The sequence below is a fragment of the Bos mutus genome, chromosome 5 (genome assembly GCF_027580195.1).
Source record: "Bos mutus isolate GX-2022 chromosome 5, NWIPB_WYAK_1.1, whole genome shotgun sequence".
Classification (NCBI taxonomy): Eukaryota; Metazoa; Chordata; class Mammalia; order Artiodactyla; family Bovidae; genus Bos; species Bos mutus.
In genome coordinates this window covers 85,681,184-85,700,460 of record NC_091621.1, presented here as the reverse complement: position 1 = coordinate 85,700,460, position 19,277 = coordinate 85,681,184, and the positions used below count along the sequence as shown (strand labels likewise).

Below are 19,277 nucleotides of genomic sequence, written 5' to 3'. Positions count from 1 at the left end.
GATGGTAAAGAATCTGCCTGCAATGTGGGAGACCTGGTTTGATCCCCTAGAGGAGGGCATGGCAACCCACTGCAGTAACACACCTTTTGAATCCCCAAGGAAGAGGAGCTTGGTGGACTATAGTCCATGCGGTTACAAAGAGTTGGACACAACTGAGTGACTAAGCATAACATAGCACATGTTTCTAGAAACTTCTCCATTTTTTCTAAGTTCTTGAATTTTCTAGCATATAATTATTCATGGTATTCTCTTCCAGTTTTTTATATCTCTGTGATATCAGTTATTATTTCTCCTTTTTCATTTCTTATTTTGTTTATTTGGATCTTCGCAGTAGTTTGTCAATTTTGTTTACTCTTTTCAAAGAACCAGCTCTTGATTTTATTAATTTTTTTTTCCTATTTTTTAAAAAAAAATCTCTATTTCCTATCTGATCTTTACTATTTTTTCCTTCTACTGAATTTTGATCTTGTTTGTTCTTTTTTCCTTAATTCTTTTAGGTAGTGGGTTAAGTTTTTCTTATTTTGAGATTTTTGTTTTTTGAGTAAGGCCTATGTCCCTATGAACAGAATTCTTTCTAATCACTGCTTTCGCTGCATCCTATAGATTTTGTATGGTTGCGTTTTTATAACATTTGTCTCAGGCATCTTTTGCTTTTCTCTTTGATTTCATTGTTGGTCCACTGGTTTGTTAGTAGCATATTGTTTAGTCTCCATATAATCTTGTTTTTCTAATTTATTTTTCTGTAGTTGACTTCTAATTTCATGCTGCTGTAGTCAGAAAAGATGCTTGAAATAATTTCTATACTCTTATATGTGCTGGGCTCTATTTGTGCCACAATGTGTGGTCAGCTCTAGAAAATGTTCCATGTGCACTTGAAAAGAAAGTGTATTATGGTTTTTTTTGGATGTAATGTCCTGAAAATATCAATTAAGTCTACCTGTTTTATTGTATCATTTAGAATCTCTGTTACCTTGCTGATTTTCTTTCTAAAAGATCTGTCCATTGATATGAATAGGGTATTAAAATTTCTTACTATTATTATTGTATTCCTGTCAATTTTTCCTTATACCTGTTGTTTTATGTATTTGGGTGCTCTTATATTGGGTACATATAGGTTGATGACTGCAATTTCCTCTTCTTGTATTCATCCTTTTGTCATTATGTAGTGATCTTCTGCATCTTTCTTGGGTAGTTTTGTTTTAAAGTCTACTTTGTCTGATATGAGTATTGCAAGCCCCTTTTTTTGTCATTTCCATTTGCATGAAATATCTTTTTGTACTCCAAGGTCAAACTTTTTTGTTATTGTGAATATCTCTTGACTTCCTACTTTTGCATTCCAATCCCCTGTGATGAAAAAGACATCTTTTTTGGTGTTCTAGAAGATCTTGTAGGTCTCTGTAGAACTGTTCAACTTCATTTTCTTCAGCGTCAGTGTTGGGCATAGACTTTGATTACTGTGATGGAGAATGGCTTGCCTTGGAAACAAACAGATCATTCTGTCGTTTTTGAGATTGCACCCAAGTACTGCATTTTGGACTCTTGTGTTAACTACAAGGGCTACTCCATTTCTCTAAGCGGTTCTTGTCCACAGTAGCAGATAAAATGGTCACCTGAATTAAACTTGCTCATTCCTACCCATTTTAGTTCACTGACTCCTAAGATGTCAATGTTCACTCTTGCCATTTCCTGCTTGACCACCTACAATTTACCTTGGTTCCTAGACCTAACATTCCAGGTTCCTATGCAATATTGTTCTTTACAGCATCAAACTTTCACTACCAGATCCATCTACAACTGAGCGTCATTTCTAGTTTGGCCCAGTCTCTTTATTCTTTCTGGAGCTATTATTAATTGCCCTCTACTCTTCCCCAGTAGTATATAGGATATCTTCTAACCTGGGGGATCTCATCTTTCATTGTCAAATCTTTTGGCCCTTTCATACTGTTCATGGGGTTCTCACATCAAGAATACTGGAGTGACTTGCCATTCCCTCTTCCAGTGAACCACATTTTATCAGAACTCTCGACTATGACCCGTCTGTCCTGGTGGCCCTGCATGGCATGGCTCATAGCTTCATTGAATTACACAAGCCCCGTTGCCACAAGGCTGTGATCCATGAAGGGAGCCATTAATAGATATGTATTTATTGTCATTTTTAAACCTTGTTTTCCAGTTGATTTTATGTTTTTCTTTGTTCCCGTTTCTTTTTGTCTTTTCCTTTGTATCATGCTTGTGTTCTCTTACTTTTGGTTTTTGTGAATCTATTATATGTTTTCTGCCGTTACTCCTTTTTACAAGTATGACTCCTTTCTATGTCTACTTTGTTTACACTGATAGTCATAAAAATTAAAACACATTCTATAAACAAAATCTACGTTTTTTACTCTTCTTCCCCACATATATGATATAATTTTATGCCCTCTTTTACATCTTCATGTTTATGATTTTGCTCTTCATTATGGTTATCATCACTTTCAAAATTGTTTTCTTTTGTTTTTAAAAAATCTATGCTGGTTTGTTTAAATGAATCACTTTCTAATTGAGACTTACTCTTTTCTATAGATTCTTTGTTCTTTTCTATTTAGAGACGTCCTTTCAATATTTCTTTTAGGATAAGTTTAGTATTCCTGTATTCCTTTAGTTTTTGCTTGTCTGAGAAATACTTTCTCTCTTCTTCTATACTAAATAATAGTTTTGCTGGTTACAGTAGTCTTGGTTGAAAATTTTTCCCTTTCAAGACTTTGAATGTATCTTGCTACTCTCTTCTGACCTGCAACATTTCTACATAGGAGTTATCTGATAGCCTTATGGGGGTTCACTTTAAATTAACTCTTTTTTATTATTGCTGCTTTTGAATGCTGCCTTTGTCTTTAACTTTGGCCATTTTAGTTATAGTATGTCTTGGGGGACTTCTATGGCAGTGCAGTAGTTGAGACTGTGCTTCCAGTGAAGGGGTTGGGAGTTCAATCCCTGGTCAGAGAAATAAGATCCCATATGCTGCGTGGTACAGCCAAAATATAAATAAATAATTTAAAAAATATTGAAAAAAAATATCTTGGTGAAGGTCTGTTTGAAGGTTTGTTTGAGACCCTCTTTTTTTCTGATGCCTGGATATGTTTCCTTCTTTAGGTTTGGGAAGTTTTCAGCCATAACTTCTTCAAATACATTTTGATCCCCTTTCTCTTTCTTTCCTTCTGGAATCCCTGTTATGCTTAGATTGGCATGCTTTATATTATTCCATAGGTTTCTTATATTGCTTTCATTGTTTGCATTTGGCTTTCTGTCTGCTGTTCTTAGTTGCATGCAGCACATGGGATCTTTAGTTGTGACATGCAGGATCTATTTCCCTAACCAGGGATCAAACCTGGGTCCCCTGCATTGGGGGTTCAGAGTCTTAGCCACTGGACCACCAGGGAAGTACCTGTCTGCTCTTCTCGTTGGGTGATTTCCATTATTCTATCTTCTAGATCACTTATTTGTTCTTCTGTATTATTCAATCTGTTATTCATTCATTACCTGTAGCTCAGTTTTTGTTTCAGCAAATAGATTTTCTAATTTTTCTTGGCCACTCTATGTTTTCTAGTTCCTTTTTAGAGTAATCTGCATTTTATTAATATTCTTTCTTAAGTCCTTCAGTATTTTCATTATCTCCTTTTTAAAAAGTGCCTATTAGACTTAAGTGAAAGTCTCTTAGTCATGTCCGACTCTTTGCAACCCCATGGACTATACAGTCCATGGAATTCTCTAGGCCAGAATACTGGAGTGGGTAGCTGGTCCCTTCTCCAGGGTATCTTTCCAACCCAAGGATTGAACCCAGGTCTCTTACATTGCAGGCAGATTCTTTACTGCTGAGCCAAAAGGGAAGCCCAAGAATACTGGAGTGGGTAGCCTATCCCTTCTCCAGTGGATCTTCCCGATCCAGTAATCAAACCTGGGTCTCCTGCATTGCAGGTGGATTTGCTACCAACTAAGCTATCAGAGTAGCCTTCTATCAAAGGGGATTCTCCAGCAAGAATCCTGGAGTCAGTAGCGTTTCCCTTCTCTAGGGGATCTTCCCAATCCAGGGATTGAACCCAGGTCTCTGGCATTTGCAGGCGATTAGACTTAAGTGGTCTGTTTTATTCCTTCTTTCAGGCATTGCTTGATCTTGTAATATGGAGTGGTTCTTATGCTTCATTTTTGCTTATATTTCTTTTACTATATGTGTCTAGAAGAAAAAAAAATTACTGTTCTTAGAGGACTGTCTTTATATGGGAGCATCCCAATGTAGCCTATGTGGGGTTAATAGTTTTGGTTTGAGGTCTGTTTTTAGTGTGGATGCCTTCCACCTCCTTCCTCAGTTTGTACTGGCTATTATCCCCTTCGTAAGTGGTGTGACTTGTGTTGTGGTGACCAAAAGCCTTCACTGGATGTTGAGTGAAGCCTCTTCTTTGCTGTGTGATTGTAACAGCCCTTTCAGGGGAAGAGTCTCCTCCCTAGTTATTGGAGTAGAAGTCTCCAGATCTGTTTTTGAGCTGCAGTGTGAGATGGGTGGACTATTGGAGTGCTCCCACTGGGAGTGGAGCTACTGAATATCCCTCCACTGAAGCTGTCTACCAGGATGTGAGCTTTATGGTCTTGCCCATCACCCATTGTATGGACTTACAAAGTATACTGTTTTGGACACTGACAGCCCCACCTCAACCACGGGAATGCTGGCAATTGGCCCTGGTGTCCCTAAGGCATTTTACAAAGCCGTAATGTACATCTGTAGGCTCAGAGCCACTGAAGTCAGATTACTAGGACTGTTTTCAGTAGTCCTACATCTGGACCCTCCTTGGGAGTTATGGAGACAGCCCAGACCCTGGTCCAGCCCTGCCTCCATGTACATGCGCCCGTGAAACCTATAGGTTCTAAGGTCTGAGCCATCTCAGTCATGGGAGCACCCACTGTTCACAAGGATGTCCTGAAGATGCTGAGTTTCCAAAGCCAGCAGTGGTAAATCTGTGGATCACACTGGCATAGGGAGAAGCCTCAGATTTCAGCCCTGCTTCATAATTTGCATGGCCCCTGGGGATCAGCTCTGATTTCAGCCCTGCCTGTGAATGGGTAACCCACTGGGCACCTGCATATTCCCAGAGCTCATAGAGGTAGCACTAAGCCAGATGAGAGTGCTTGGAGAAAAAAGTTGCTATGGTAGGCCCATCTTTTTCTTTGCTTGTATGTGCATTAACAATAGGGTTTCAATGGTGGCACCACGCCCATTATGAGCATACCTAGAATGAGGCTGCTATGGTGGGCTCTACTCCTTCCTTTGCGCGCACCTCAACAATGGCACTGTGGCAAGCCCCGGCTTCTTCTGTGTACACTCTGGGTTGCAGCACTACCACACTCTAACCCCTTTAGGCTGTCTCTGCACAGCTAACCCAGTCCTGTCCCGGATCTGTCCTCTATGGCTTGAGTTTCAGCACCTGGCCCCTGCCTATACCAGTAGATGCACATCCCAGGTTTGGGGGTGCAGGGTGGGACCATCTGTGCAGCTCTTCCTCTGCTCTGTCTGCTGCAAGCCCATTGCTGTGCTCTCCCCTAAGATTCTGAAGCTCCCTTTCCCCCCCCCAGTCTATCTCTACACGGTGAAGGGGTCTTCCCAGGGTGCAAGACTATTTCCTCTTTTGTAGCTCTCTCCCAGTGGGGCAGGTCCCTTCCCAGATTTTTTTTCTTTATTTCCTCCTGACCAGTTATGTGGAGATCATTCTTGCACTTCTGGGTTTCTGAGACCTTCTGCCAGTGTTCAGTAGGTGTTCTGTGAGAACTGTCCCATGTGTAGGTGCATGTTTTGATGTATTTGTGAGAGGAGGTGAACTCTGTGTCCTTGTATCCCACCATCTTGATTGGAGTCCCCCCAACAGCTTATTTTCAATAGGCTGTTGCAGTGTTCTCTAGACTGGGCCTTTCCCGCTTTCACCATTGTCACTGCTGGCTTTTTAAAACTGAGCTACCAGTTTCATTATGGACATGAGCTTCCATGACGTGGAACAGCTGTGTGGTCCATATGCCTTCATTATTAACTGTGTTCCTCATTCTTTTCATGATTTGTGGAAGATAAAATTATAGCCACCAAAAATATCTAGCCTCTAGTCCCCAAGATGGAGAAGGCGATGGCACCCCACTCCAGTACTCTTGCCTGGAAAATCCCATGGATGGAGGGGCCTGGTGGGCTGCAATCCATGGGGTCGCTAGGAGTTGGACACGACTGAGTGACTTCACTTTATTTTTTCACTTTCATGCATTGGAGAAGGAAATGGCAACCCACTCCAGTGTTCTTGCCTGGAGAATCCCAGGGATGGGGGAGCCTGTTGGGCTGCCGTCTATGGGGTCGCACAGAGTCAGACACGACTGAAGCGACTTAGCAGCAGCAGCAGCAGCAGCAGTCCCCAAGAAACTGTAAATATGTTCAAAGGTAAAGAATCTGCCTGCAATGCAGATTACCGCCTGCAATGTGGGAGACCCGGATTCAATCCCTGGGTTGGTAGGATCCCCTGGAGAAGGGTATGGTTGCATACCCCACTCCAGTATCCTTATATGGAGAATTCCATGGGCAGAGGAGCCTGGCGGGCTATAGTTCATGGGGTCACAAAGAGTCAGACCTGACTGAGCCACTAACACTCATTTTCACATGGCAAAAGAGTTTCCGGGTGTAATTCATGTTAAAGATCTTAATATAGGGAGATGAGCTTGGATCATTTGGATCTAAGGTAATCACATGGGTCCTTAAAAGCAGAAAATTTTCAGGAGCTGGAGTAAGAAAGAATGCAACAACAGCAGCAGAAATTAGAAAGTTGCAGAATATAAGAAGGAATCATATGTCACTGCTAGTCTGAAGGTAGAATGGGAGCTGCGTGAGAGGGGCAATGCTCAGAGGAACTTAGAAGCTAAGAGAGGTTCCCAGAGGAATGTCAGCAAAGAAACGGAACCTCGGCCCTGTAATTGGAAGGAACTGTATTCTGCCAACAAGCTGAATGATTCTAGACATTTCAGAAAAGAGGCCAGGCTGGCAAACACTTGATTTCAGTCTTATGAGAGACCCAAAGTACAGCCCAGCCAAGCCCGTCCGGACTTCTGACAGAGCTGCAAGTTAATAAGTTTGCCTGGTTTTAAGTTACGAATTTTGTGGTAATTTCTTATGGCAGAAATAGAACACTAATATATCATCTTTATCTACTTTGAAGTCCCTGAAGGATAGAGTCCAAGCCTTCTATGAATTCACCTTTGGCATCTGGTGGGGAAAAGCCAGTCACTTTGACAATGGAGGAGGAGCTATTCCATCCCCTGACTGTAACTGTAAGTGTGAAGCGACACTCCCCTCTCCCATCCCACTCTGTCTGGTCCTAGTAGCCCAGATGATTCCAGAAAACAGCACGGGCCACTCAACAACTCTTCACATCTGTCAGATTACAGCAGAGGTGGACCTGGGTCTTTATTTTTTTAAAGAGCTGTTTATTTTTTTAATTTTTGGCTGTGCTGGGTTTTTGTTGCTGCAAGCGTTTTTCTCTAGGTGCCACGAGTGGGGGCTACTCTGTAGCTGTGACGTGCAGGCTTCTCACTGTGGTGGCTTCTCTGGTTGTGGGGCATGGGCTCCAGGGTACACAGGCTCAGTAGTGTGGCTCCCAGGCTCTAGAGCACAGGCTCTGCTGCATGTGAGATTTTCCTGGATCAGGGATTGAACCTGTGTCTCCTGTGAGAGACAGGGAGAGAATTGGCAGGCGAATTCTTTACCACTGAGCCACCAGGAAGACCCTGGGTCTCCTTTCTTAAGCCAGTAATGGTATAAGAAAGAATGAATTGGACATGGAGTGGTTCCGGGATTTAAAAGAAGCAAGACTGTTGCTTATAACCAAATGGGTAGAAGTTTTTCTAATTATGTAAGAACTAATTCTGTTTTTTCTTTTCATTGGTCAGGGTGTGGTACCCATTTCACAAGCTCCACCTCATGTGGCTCAGTGGGAGCAGGAGTGATCTGTAGAGTTGGATCAGGTGTGGATTAGTATGCCCAAGGACATACTGAGCTGCTCTCTGAGGCTATTTTAGGCCATGACCTTGGCCAACCCTCTCCTCTGTCCTGGATCTCAGGCTTCATTATAATTTGCCTATCATCCTTACCTCATCACATAAATTAACTTCCCTATCTAAGGCCGGTTTGGTAGCACCTAATGCAAGAAGGAGATGAAAGTTAAGATTGGACTACCTACTTATTATCTCCTTTCTGTAAGGACCAGAGTATCACTATAAGAGAATTGGGAGATGGATAGAGTGCAGAACTCAAGAAACATAGTCAATTTAGTCCTGTTGTGTTGTGTCTAGTTGGAAGAATTTGTGTGTGTGTGGGTGTGTGTTATGTATGTGAGTGTATGCATAAAGGGAGAAAGATAATATATCTATACAGAGTGTGAAAATACCCCACTAAATTGATTTGCCTAAGATAGAGGAATATAAATAATAAATAGCTTGTTCCTTTAGATGGGGGAATGGTTTGAGGCCAGAATGAAGGGAGCTTTGAATATAACAGGCTTAGACATTGGAATTTTGTTTCATAGGTCATGGGGAAATTGATCTGTGTAGATTGAAGAATTGATTCCTTGGGACCTTTGAATAGAAATTGCATTTTGCTTTTGTTTGTTTCAGAGAACTCTATTTGAGTGTTTTCAAATCATTCAAAGTTTTGTAAACTTTTTATCTTCACAGAACAAAACCAATACTGAGTCTGTACAACAAATACTCAGATACACTGGATATTCATAGACAATCTAGGATAGATTGTTGCATTCATGGTATAAATGGCAGCACTGTGTATTTTATAGGACTTGGAAGCTAACTATCAGAAATCTGGTTATCTTGGTTTTGGTGCTAACTATTCAGTTAGAGAAAGGACACAGTAATTTTACATGTTTACAGTTTCTCAGGGATTAGAGGGTAGATATCTTGGGTGGCTATAAGTTTAGCTGAAGAAAGTTAGATGAAGATTAATGCAGCTAAGAATTCATCAGTGTTAGGAAGAGGTATGTAACCATGGGAATAGAAGTCTCCAGCAGTCCTTGGAAGTTGTAGGAAGGCTAAATGCAGCATTACAGTGTAGGCTGGGTACAGGCTACTGTATTTGAATATGAGAAGAAAGGATGCTTTTGAAACTGAATGGAGAGCTTTGGTTATAGAAATGACTACATCATACATGATACCACAGAATATTTATATTATACATTGTCTTCACATTGTAACATCCACATCAATCATGTGTGACACAATTCTAATAATTTTGAGTATATATTTACTATAACATTAATATATATAACCTATATAAAACCAAGAGGCACTTCCAGTAATTCTGGCTAAAAAGGAGCATCATTATAGTGTCTAAGCTAAAAAATAATAAAAATAAATACAATTTATCTAATTTTTTTTCTGTACAGATTCTACTTTTTACAAAACATTTATCAGTCATTAACTAGGTCACTTAACAAATACTTGTTATAGGACAATACAAAGTATTGCTACATATATTAAGTGCAAGATACAGGTGAGAAGACAATATTTATTTCAACTGCAAAATGATAATTTAAGTTCAATGCCTCATTCTCTTCTTTTTAAAAGCTGATAAATTTGGAAAGTTATTAACAAACATATTCAGGTTTGTCAAGATTGATGAGCATTACATTATTAAAAATCATCATCATGTACAAATGACATCCCTTACAGTGTTACTTTGGTAGTTATTTGAAAATATTGCTTTTTAGGAATACTAAATTAAATTAATTCAATACTCTCTGGTTTAAAAATGATACAGAGACAAATATTTGGGACATGCTAATTTGAACTTTTCAATGAAAGTTTTTGTCAGGAAGAGGTAATGACTGATCAGAGCAACTGCCCCACCAAGAATCACAACATATTTTAACACCAAAACCCAAATCAATTTAACCAAACCAGTCCAAACCCAAAATACTCTGAGTTAAAGTTCTTTCAGTTGCATATCTTAATATTATTATAAAAAGCCAGGGAGAGTCTTGTTTTCATTATTTTGCATTGCAAATTTCAGAATATCTGAAGGAGCACCAATTTCATTTTGTGATTTGTATGACAAAAAAAATCTGTAGCAAGAAATATTAGGGGGTAATTGGAATTAGAGATAATTTATTTCCAGTGCTTGTCAACTAAAACACTATTCTTGTTGAAATAGAAACAGTATGCATTCTTCTGTGAGAATGTATTAGGAAATGAACTGACATTCATAAATGGCAAAAACTGCCATTTACCAGTTAAGCAAATATAGCAAAATATCCCATGCACATATTTTACAGAGTATTAAAATAGTGATTTTTTAAAACTAATTAACAAATATATACTTAATGTCAAGCCATTGAAACTCCACTGACAGGTGATAAATAGATACGTCAGGGTTGTTATTTAAAGATAGAAATACTGTAGTACTGGATTACGCTTATACGTAGCTAAAATGAAATATCTGGTATAATATGTATTTTTGAGTCATAAATATAATCAACTTTCAAAAGAAAAGTGATGGAAAATTATATCAACTAACAACCAATATACACAAAGAAAACATCTTTAGATAATTACTTTTAATTTCACATTAAACTATATGAATATTTTGTTATTATATAGCAAGAAAAATTACTAGATTAAAAAAAAAATCCCTCCCTTCAAAAAGTATTCAAGCAGCCAAGGGCTAGTTCACATTGCAAAATGTGTGTGTAAGTGCTGATTGTAAAAGGAAGTCAGGGTTGAAATATGGATCCATTAAGTCCCTTTGCTCTAGAGTAACTAAGAACTAAATTGGTTTGCCAGAAAAAAGATGGAGAGGGGTCCTGGGATGAGCCTTCAAGTTTTGTGCAGTGTTTACTCCCAATCCACTGCTTTTTTTTTTTTTTTTTTTTTTTTTGGTTTTTAGTACCATTAGGCTGCATGATGAAACTAGGGTAGTGCATTAAAATGAGGTGAAAGTCCTCTTTCTCCTTATCATAGGAGAAGAGAATTTCTGATGGATTTTTCCTGTACTAATTTTGAGTTAGACAAGTAAAACTGGAGATAAGTTATACTTTTTCCCTATAATTTGACTTTTTTTGGTCAAAAAAATTTGTGTGTTTCATTTGAAATAGATATTTCTACTTACACCAAAAATTTAAAGCATTTATGCTTCAAAATATTTTTTAAATTACTTTTATACTTGTGAATTTCAAATTTTAACCTACCATTTGATCAGTCTTGTAGTGTGTGTGGTTTATTAACTGGTCAGTGCTTGCTCTGTGAAAGATTAGTAAGATTTAATTTTTCTCAGTAATGAAGATAAGTATTTGGGTTCTTAACTGTGTTAGAATTTAGTGAAATACAATCTACATTAGTAAATCATTTATCTTAAAACAAGGGCTTCCCTCCTAGCTCACTTGGTAAAAAATCTGCCTGCAGTTCAGAAGACCCTGGTTTGATCCCTGGGTCGGGAAGATCCCCTGGAGAAGGAAATGGCAACCAATTCCAGTATCCTTGCCTGGAAAATCCCATGTACAGAGGAGCCTGGTGGGCTGCCGTCCATGGGGTCACAGAGTTGGGCATGCCTGAGTGACTAACATTTATCTTAAAACAACCTGTTGCTGCTGCTAAGTCACTTCAGTCGTATCCGACTCTATGCGACCCCATAGACGGCAGCCCACCAGGCTCCCCCGTCCCTGGGATTCTCCAGGCAAGAACACTGGAGTGGGTTGCTATTTCCTTCTCTAATGCATGAAAGTGAAAAGGGAAAGTGAAGTTGCTAACCACGACAAATTGCTAGATAATGCATTTCTCTTTCTTGGGATAATTCAGGCTCTATACCCTAAATCTAATTAAATTATGGGAACTAAATTTATTTTTATCTATTTCATGTATTTACTGGACTCTTCATAAAATATTTTCCTCCCTGAGGCACACAGAGTATTGGACAAAGAATTAAATATTTTTTCTAGTTTTCTGTTACATAATAGTAGTTCTGATTATAGCAAAACATTTAGCATCTCTACACTATGAAATATCATTTTGTGGGTTTCATATGAATTGATTAAAAGCTTTGTTTCAAATACTGAAATTTAACATTCTTTATAGTAGGTATGTATGATGATTTAATATTATTCTCTTTGAAGCATTTTTTGTTTGAATTATGTGCATGATTAAAGAATCACTTCTTAATGTGAAACAATTGAGAAAATTTGTCTGAACGTGGACATATTCAGTATTTCTTATCAATAATAAGGCTTGCCTTTTCTTCTTTGCTCCACAACTTCTCAGGGAAGTAGAAATCCATGATATCAATGCCTATCAATATAATCAACCTTATAAGTATGACAGGGAAAATAACTAGCTGCCTTTAGATGGGGAATTTGGATTCATAAGAGCCTCATATGGTCTTACTGTATGGAATATAAAAACAATTTATACCAGATTAGTATTTTTTGGATCATGATATTGAGTTCCACCAAGTAAATAATGCCTTAATCTTCAGTTTTCTATTTTCAAACATATTTAGCAACAAAATGTTCAATTATTTTTTGTCAACATTGTTAACCTGCTGTTAGGATGATTTGATAGTGTGAACATAAAGATCAGTTCAGATGAGGTAAAAGCAGCAACACTTTAACAAATGAACTGTGTTACATGGCAGCACAAATGAGCTAGCATCTCTGGTGCATAATATAGATTGAAAAACATGTCCTTGTTCCTCCCTAGCCATGGCTCACTCGTGACAAGCCACAAATACTCATGCAAACCTCAATTTAAATTCATTATCTAATGCACTGCTTGTTCTTTGACTCAGTGCTTAATTACTTTATCCTCAAATTCACAATAAGAATTTGAGTATTTTCTGGAGGAACAAAAGAATATAAGACCTAAAACTGGTATATTTCCCTCTGATTAGAAATGCTAAGCATGGTTTAATTCCAGAATGTTTGTCACCTAAAATGGCCAATTGTTCTATTTTGGCAGGGGGTGGGGGGAGTGTGGTCATGCAGTGCAGCATGTGGGATCTTTCTTTGCCGACCAGGGAACGAACCCACACCACAACCCCCTGCATTGGAAGTGTGGAATCTTAACCACTGGACCACCAGGAAAGACCTTGGTCTCCTAGAGTTCCATTTGGATGGACAGACAGTATCAGCAAGGTCATAGTTTTATTTCATAGAGAAATCATGAAAGAAATGGATGACCTAGAACAATGGTTATGCAGTATTCTGCTGCATGTTAGGAGAGAAGGCAGATGAAAGGAATTCAGTTTGGTCTGAGAGCATACAGACATTGTAGTGCTCAGATATCGGGAAGTGAGCTATTAGCATTTGAAATTTTATTGATTTTTTTTCCCCCACACTCACTAGCTGATTATTATATGGAGAATTTTATTCACTCTAGACTATGAAAGTGTACAGACTCTGTTTTACTGGAGTCTTCTGCCAGTTTGAAAAAAGGAAAAGTATTAAGCAGGAATCAGAATGGAAGAGTAGGATTATAAGACCCTTATTGTGGCTTTCACTATTATTTTAGAAATTTTGTAAATGACAAGGACAGTAGAGATCCCTATACTAACATGAAAGCACCCAAAATACCTCCTAAAGCAGAAATGTTTTTTTAACTCATCATTTGCCAGTTGTTCATAACACAAATAGTTCACATTTGAAAAGCAGTTGTTTCAAACTTTAGACTTTATTTACAATGATAATTTTCATATCTTTATTACTTAGAAAATAATTTATATTTTTTTCATCATTTAGACAAAGAATAGGCCTGAGTCTCATGCCTTTTGCACAGCTTTTACCTTCAATGAAAGTTCTCTGGGAAGGTGACACGGGACACTGCAAATTGTAGAGAGGCAAGGGCGTGAGGAAATGACAATACATACGTGCAATGAAGCCTACTTGACATACAATGCCTTATCTTTAGTTTTACTGGGACTGCAATGGTTAGGATTTGTTCAGGAATTCCATCAAAACAGAACAGACATAATGGGGATTTTTGTGTTTAGAAAGTAGATATTTTCTTAAACATAACATGAGGAAATTCCTTCACTTCTCAGATGAAGACCAACATAGATAAATCCCTGTACAGAGCTACTGTCTTCATTTTCGACTAAGAGCAAAACCAGGTCTTATGTAAATTACAAAAACAAATTATAGTTTAAAAATATGCTAAAGTGGTGTTTTCACCAAGGAAACAATATATCCTCAGGGTTGGCTTAGATTGATAACCAGAAAGACATTCTATCAGCATGCAGGAAATGATATTGGTGACATATTTAGTATACCTGGTCTTTTACTGAACAGGGAGCGACCACAAGCATCAAGGTAACCAATTCCTACTTTTCCTACCATTAACTTCATGGCTGTCCATACAATTCTCCTTTTCCGTAAGAGGGCTGGACGTTCCTTCATTTGTAAGACCTGAGTTTATCTAATGGCACCTATAATTAGGCTCATATAAAAATGTAGTAAGTTGCAACAAATACAATGGCACCACAGGAAGTAAGCTTTGGAGCTGGAAGGGAACACTGTAATATTGCTGTCGCCAAGGACAGGGAGACCATCACTAGCAGAAAGTATCTTTTCATGTCCCTCGGCATCCTTTGGGATGTAGGTAGGGGTCGTATGAAAGTTACACACTTGATGAATCTCCATTCCTTTTTTTGAACTGACTTTTAGCTTTAACACATGGGCAATTTATCTTGGAAGATCAAATGGTTAATCTGCCTGGACTAATGAGCACAGTTCTGGAATGAAGAGGTTCTCACTGCTTCAGCTATCATTATTTCACGTACTTTAAACAAAACGAAAATCAGGCCACGTGCTTAGACGTCTACTCTGGCAGCCAGGTTGGCTCCTAGCTGGGGTTACCGAGCTTTGATGAAACCACCAATACACGGTTATGAATTTAGAAGTATTTTGCTGCCATTCAACTTGCTCAACACCTTTTTTTCCCCTTGACTTTTATATTTATGGTATTTGGAGCAGGGGAAAAGATTAACTTTGTTAAGTAATTAGATATAAGAGGTATGTGAATATAAGTGCTTTTCTAAATCCTTCTGTTATTTGCAACGAAAGGAAAATAGTTAAATTTGCTTGGGAAATGTATTTGACTCACAGTAAGTTTTGCAAACATAGGGACACACAGGCAAGACAAGGGGGAAATACTCAGTAAGTCCTAAATAATGAAGACCTGGTATTGACTAAAAAAAAATAAATCTCATTTAGGTAGAACCTACATGCATCTGATCATTTTCTCATTTTCCTACTTATTCGGAAAGTTGCCTTGAAACTTTATTTTTGAATGTACTATGTTTGCTTTACTTTAAGAATGCCATGGATTATTGTATAATCATTGTTTTAGAAGGGAAGAGTATCCATTCATGAGAAACAAAGGCATTTCAATGTAAACACTCTTTTCTATGATTTCAGAGGAAATAAAAAGTAGAAATTACAAGTTAGATTTACTGGAAGCTAAGGTTGTTTAGATGATGAACAGGCTTGAATATAGTGCTGTACTGAAGGAAAAGTTATGAGCAAAAAGTCTTGGGAAGAAAGGGACACTGATTATAAACATTCGGGATTAAGACGGTCTTTTGCTTGGGAGACACGGATCCAAGAGTTACCGGAAGTTACTTACTAGTGAAAAAACGTTGTTTGCAGCATCCTCATTTAATTGGCATAAAATAACTGTATCAGATGATTATTTAAATTAGAACAGGTAGATGAGTGGGTGTTCATAGACCTCATGCAAATGAACCATCACTCTTACTGGGTTTGGAGATAGCTACAATGTATAAAAATGGTGATTAAAATAGAACTTTATAAAAATGTTTCCCTTTTCCCTTAAAAAAAAAAAGTTATCTATCTACAGAAACACAAATCTTTATATTTACATCAAGATAACTATTAATGACAAATATATAATAATATGAAATAAAATATTGAAAGTGAGTATCAACTTTTTTAAATAGAGGTTTGGCTCACAACATAAACAAGTGTAGATAAACAAACCAAAAACAAACAAAAAAAAGACTTTCAATGATAGGCCCAATCCCCCAAATCCCTCTTGAGTCCTCCCTGCCAAAAGAAACATGACAATGGGCCAGGCTGCAGATATAAGCCACCCCATCACACCCCTCATGGAATACAACAGGGTTGTCCATGCAACTTTAGCCAACTAAAAGTCAACCTTCAACGGCCGCCAAGAATCAGGCTTTCACTATGTCAATAAATACCAAACCCTAGGTTGAAAATTTTCCCCTTCATCTCTCACCGTCTATCCCAGAGTGGGTTTCTGTTTGCCTTCCTTTCTTTCTTTTCCTACCACACATTTTGCAGCAAATTAAGACATGGGAGAGCCCAGTGAAGAGTCGTTTCCCAGGTCTTCTCTGGCTACCTTTTAGAATTCTCACCTGATGAAAAGACCTGACTCCAGCTCCTTCTGAGGTGTTTCTGTGTAAAGAATGCCATCCCCTTCCATGGCGAATTGATCTTAGGTGAATGGCAGACACACTCACAAACAGCTCGTATACATTCATTCGGCGACTAGACTGGAAAATGCCTTGGTCTTCCGGGCTTAAGGCTGGTGACGGCAGGAGAACCAGACCTGTGGCCCTGTCCTTCCCTCATCCTGCTAATTCCCTCCGTCTGCAGAGGGGCTTCTACTGAAGCCAGATAGAGGCGGAGACACTCCAGAGTGCACTTCATCCTGTTTGTTCACCTGTGCTGAGTCGTCTGCTGCAGCCATGCTGTGAACCACCAAAGCCAATTCTCTCTTTAGTGCACACAAATGTACATACACCTGAGCATCACTTCTGTCTCTCTCTCACACACACGCATACAATGTTGGCAGGATGTATCAGAATTCAAACAACGCTCTGGAGCTTTCATCCCTCAGGACTAAGAGCAAACGCTCCTTAGTCATAACTTCATTTGCTGTACTGCTTCTGGGCTAAGCCGCACCATCTCCTTTGTGATTTGTTTTCCTTCATTTGTTTTCCTTTATGATTTATTATATCACAGTGACCACTATATATCTTAATATGAATGTTACTAAGTTGTGGGGCCAGGAATCCCAGCTTTCAGTGTGTCTGTGTTTGCATGTGTGTCTGTGAATATGTTTTACATGGATCTACGTGACAGCTTATATACACACACACATATATACTTCTTCCTTTAAAAAAAAAAATCCTTGGAAGCTGGTGTTACAATGTGAAAGCTTCTCTGAGCGAGAGTTTTTTAAGTCATGTACCTCACTGTAAAAATAAACACATAAAATGCGAAGAATCCCAAAATGCCGTAGCCATTTGCCCATCTTCTTGTATTTCTACAGTGTTGTGTCTAAGTATTGTGCTGGCTTGAAAAGAGTCTGTGTGACAAGTAACTCTGTTTGGAAACATAGCTCATCCTATCCATTGTCACTGGTTTGGCTTTGGGGCTGGGGTCTCCTCTCCTTTCTGCTTCCCCTTTTCTTCGTCTTCTTCCCTGATGGCCTGGATCTGTTCTGAGGGATGCTGCTGGGGGGACTGGTCCTCTGTGCCCGCCAACCGCTGTTCCTCCTCAATGACTTTCTTCCACATCTTGTGGTTCTGCAGGAGGTGCTGAGTAATTTGACAGTAGACTTTCCTCCTTTTGAAAATTTTCTTTCCTGAGAAAGCACCAAATTAGACTACTTATTTGTGTGTTAAGTACATGGCAGTTTTTCCATCTTATTCATAGGAGTTAAGTACCAAATGATATGTATACACTTGATGTGTATATAATAATCATTTTTGAGAGTGGGGAAGTAAGAGGAAGATGGCAAGAAGCATTACTGTATCCTTGAGATGTACTGTGAACAGTATTTGACATCTGGTAATATCCAATACAAGGTTCTGTTTGTATCTTGGAATTATTACTCCCACTCTATTCAGGCTCTCAAGATTTCCACCTAGATTATTGGGGTAATTTTTTGTTACATTGTTCTTTGCTTTGTCAACCAATTCAACTCATAAAAGTTTTTTTAAAAGACACTTTTGATAGTACTGTTATGCTTCCTGTAGACTAAAAAAAAATTAATTTCGAACTCTTAAGCAGTGAGCTTTGATTCCAATGGTAAGATAGAGAGTAAGCAAATAGGGACAATTATACTGAGTTGTAAAAAGTCTTTAAAGTGTGGCAGGAAGAGAGGGAAATGACCTAGCTGGGAGGATGCTTCATGATGATGGTGGCTTGGACTAGGATCAGGATAATGGAAATGAAGTTGCATAGGTAAATGTGAGATACATTTGTGAGGTATAATTAACAGGACTTGGCAACTGTGAGGAAAAAAGGGAGGAATCATAGACAACCCTGAGCTTTCTGATGTGAACAGGTGAGTGACAAGATGAACTGAGAAAGGAGACAATAGGTGAGAAGCAGATTTGGGGAATATGTTGAACATGCAGGGACTGGCAAATCTCCAAGCAGAGAGCGTAAGCAGGCAGCTGTTCTTGTCTAAGCAACCAGATTACAATGTGCCTTCTTTTGAGTGATCATTTTAGACACGGGCTGAGAATTTGGAAGTTAGGCAAAGATTCTCATGTTGGACTGTAAACTTCTCCATGGACAGACGTTTTACTAAGTGAATTATGTTCTTTCTAGTTTCTCTTCCACAGTACCAAGTAAATGGTGAAGTGCTGACATAATAAAGTGATAAACATAATAAAGGTAAGAAAAAGTGGTTCACAGGAAATTCTGATTTGAGACTATATTAAACAGTTAACAATACAAGTTACCAGGATGATCTGCAAGGCAATTTGAGGGTACTTAATGAAACAGTAATGATTTATCATGTATAATCTGGAAGGAAAAAGAAACAAATAGTAACAACAAACAAACAAAGCAGATGGCTATGAGATATGCCATCAACCAAAATTTTTGTGGAAATGTTGATAATTCCTTCAACAATTTTATTAAAAATTTTTTTCTTGTACTTTATAAAATGTTAAGATCAATTTTAAAAACAGTTTTGATATTTGGCAAAACTAATACAATTATGTAAAGTTTAAAAATAAAATAAAATTAAAAAAATAAAAATAAAAACAGTTCAGAAAAAGGATATTAAATTAAGTTTTTTTTGAACCATAGAGACACATAAGGAAATTAGTTGAATGAATGACAGGGGGAATGGATACACATAGTCATAAGCAAGAATTAAAAAATATTTTCTATATTAATTATATTATTCATGATATGAATAAGCTTATATTTACCACCTGCTAACTG

At 38.3% G+C, this 19,277-nt stretch overlaps 1 protein-coding gene across 3 annotated transcripts in view; it reads right to left on the bottom strand.

Moving 5' to 3' along the window:
- Positions 1-9,210: 9,210 nt before the first annotated feature.
- The window catches only part of PDE3A (phosphodiesterase 3A), a 376,263-nt gene continuing 366,196 nt past the window's right edge, over positions 9,211-19,277 (bottom strand). For all 3 annotated transcript variants that reach the window (XM_005911912.3, XM_070371160.1, XM_070371161.1), the window contains exon 16: positions 9,211-17,679. In XM_005911912.3, the coding sequence (XP_005911974.3) occupies positions 17,450-17,679 (230 nt within the window). In that variant the 3' untranslated portion in view covers positions 9,211-17,449. The remainder of the gene's footprint in view (positions 17,680-19,277) is intronic.